The sequence below is a fragment of the Abramis brama genome (genome assembly GCF_963993115.1).
Source record: "Abramis brama genome assembly, chromosome: 20".
Classification (NCBI taxonomy): Eukaryota; Metazoa; Chordata; class Actinopteri; order Cypriniformes; family Leuciscidae; genus Abramis; species Abramis brama.
Genome location: NC_139982.1, coordinates 19735056 through 19736704, shown reverse-complemented (window position 1 = coordinate 19736704; position 1649 = coordinate 19735056). Strand labels below are relative to the sequence as shown.

At 34.4% G+C, this 1649-nt stretch overlaps 1 protein-coding gene across 2 annotated transcripts in view; it reads right to left on the bottom strand.

Moving 5' to 3' along the window:
• The window catches only part of il17rel (interleukin 17 receptor E-like), a 14856-nt gene extending 13423 nt beyond the window's left edge, over nucleotides 1–1433 (bottom strand). Inside the window, exons 1-3 of one of the 2 annotated variants that reach the window (XM_084095270.1) lie at nucleotides 1106–1433; nucleotides 253–280; nucleotides 1–133 (exon numbers count right to left, since the gene is read on the bottom strand). The exon at nucleotides 1–133 is cut by the window's left edge and continues 8 nt beyond it. In XM_084095270.1, coding sequence (XP_083951396.1) covers nucleotides 1–133; nucleotides 253–280; nucleotides 1106–1213 — 269 coding nt within the window. In that variant the 5' untranslated portion in view covers nucleotides 1214–1433. The remainder of the gene's footprint in view (nucleotides 134–252; nucleotides 281–1105) is intronic. The other variant, XM_084095271.1, reaches the window with a different exon arrangement.
• Between the last annotated feature and the right edge of the window lie 216 nt (nucleotides 1434–1649).

The window sequence follows — 1649 nt, the reverse complement described above, 5'->3', positions numbered from 1 at the left end:
TTCATAGATGTTACAATTCTGAGCTGGAGTGAACATTTCCTCTCTTCACACGCTAACGCGGTCGACAACATCACATTACTGAACACACCGCTGATAGAAGGCTGATCTCTGCAGGGAAATTCTGACAGTGGAGCTAGAAGTTATAGAATATGTTAGTGCCACAGACAAATAGACAAATAGATAGATAGATAGATAGATAGATAGATAGATAGATAGATAGATAGATAGATAGATAGATAGATAGATACTCACAGTAAGCTCTGGGTTTACACTGTTGACCCTGTTTGAAGAGATCGCAATGATAAGACTTTTTTTAAATACTAAACTGAGTCATAATAATGTAAACTACTCCAAAAATGCTTTAACATCTAACAGGAAATGTGAAAGTACTGTAAGGTTTGTCAAACAAGGGGTTTCCCACTCACTCCTGACACCTCAGGAAGTTCCTGGTTAGACAGAGCAAACACCATAGCTATCAGGCAAATGAGTCTAGTGTAGTGTATCCTTATATCCAGTTACGGTAATCAAAATAATACAAGAATATTAATATCTTTGCCTGTCCGATGACCCGGATCAGTGAGAGTGGGATGTTTTGGACTCAGTCTTACAGAAGCAAACATTCGCAAAGTCTGCTTAAGACTGCGACTAATGCTTCTGTAATGTATTACAAACACAAGGCTTTATTATTATAGATGAGATCATATTTTTATGACTCATAATTAAAAGCCACTTAACCTGCCACTACTCTTTTCTGACATAAAACAGCAATAGCTCATATAAATAAGAACTGGCATACTTAAATGAAATATTAATATATGCAATTGATCCTGAAATAGCACTGTCTGTCTTAGTTAAATGTTTCACATGGAAAAGACATAATTCCAGCATATTGACGTTAAACTTTTAAAAATCAAAGTTATTACTGCAGCAATGCTCTACTCAAGTAATTTCAAGGTAATATAAAGTAAAAAAAAAAATTCTACATTAATATTATACAAAACAAACAAATAAACAAAACGTTGTAAATTACGTGATTCCATTTATATATATATATATATATATATATATATATATATATATATATATATATATATAATTTACAAACCTCAGAACAACTCCAAGCACAGTCCTGGTTCTTCTCAATTGTGTTCATATGGACCTCGTGGCTCTGGAGGATGAGGAGCAGAGGAGGAAGAAGCTGAAGATATTTCATGTTTGGTCCGTGTTGGCTCACAGACGCTCCTCTACAAACTTGCTTTGTTGCTGTGAATGACTTGTAGTCAAAGTATGATTTGAATTTCAAAAGGCAATGACAAACAGTGTAAAATAGCTCCCGCCCACTCAGAAGTGTTTCGGACAAATTTAGGCAAAATATCTATAAAAGCAATGATCTATAAAATCGCTCTCTTTTGCATTTAATATTAATTTAGCTCAGTTACAAATTTTAGACAGGCGCTTGTAATCATAGGCGGAAATCGCGGGGGTCAGGACCCCCCCCCCCCCCCCCCTATCTGAGGGTTGTCCCCTCCTAGTCCTAAAAATATAATTAAAATATGTGTATTGTAAATAATATAATGATATATATTTAAAATAATTGTTTAAGTAGTAAAACAATAAAAATGCAAACGGGGCAACAACAAAAAAAAGTT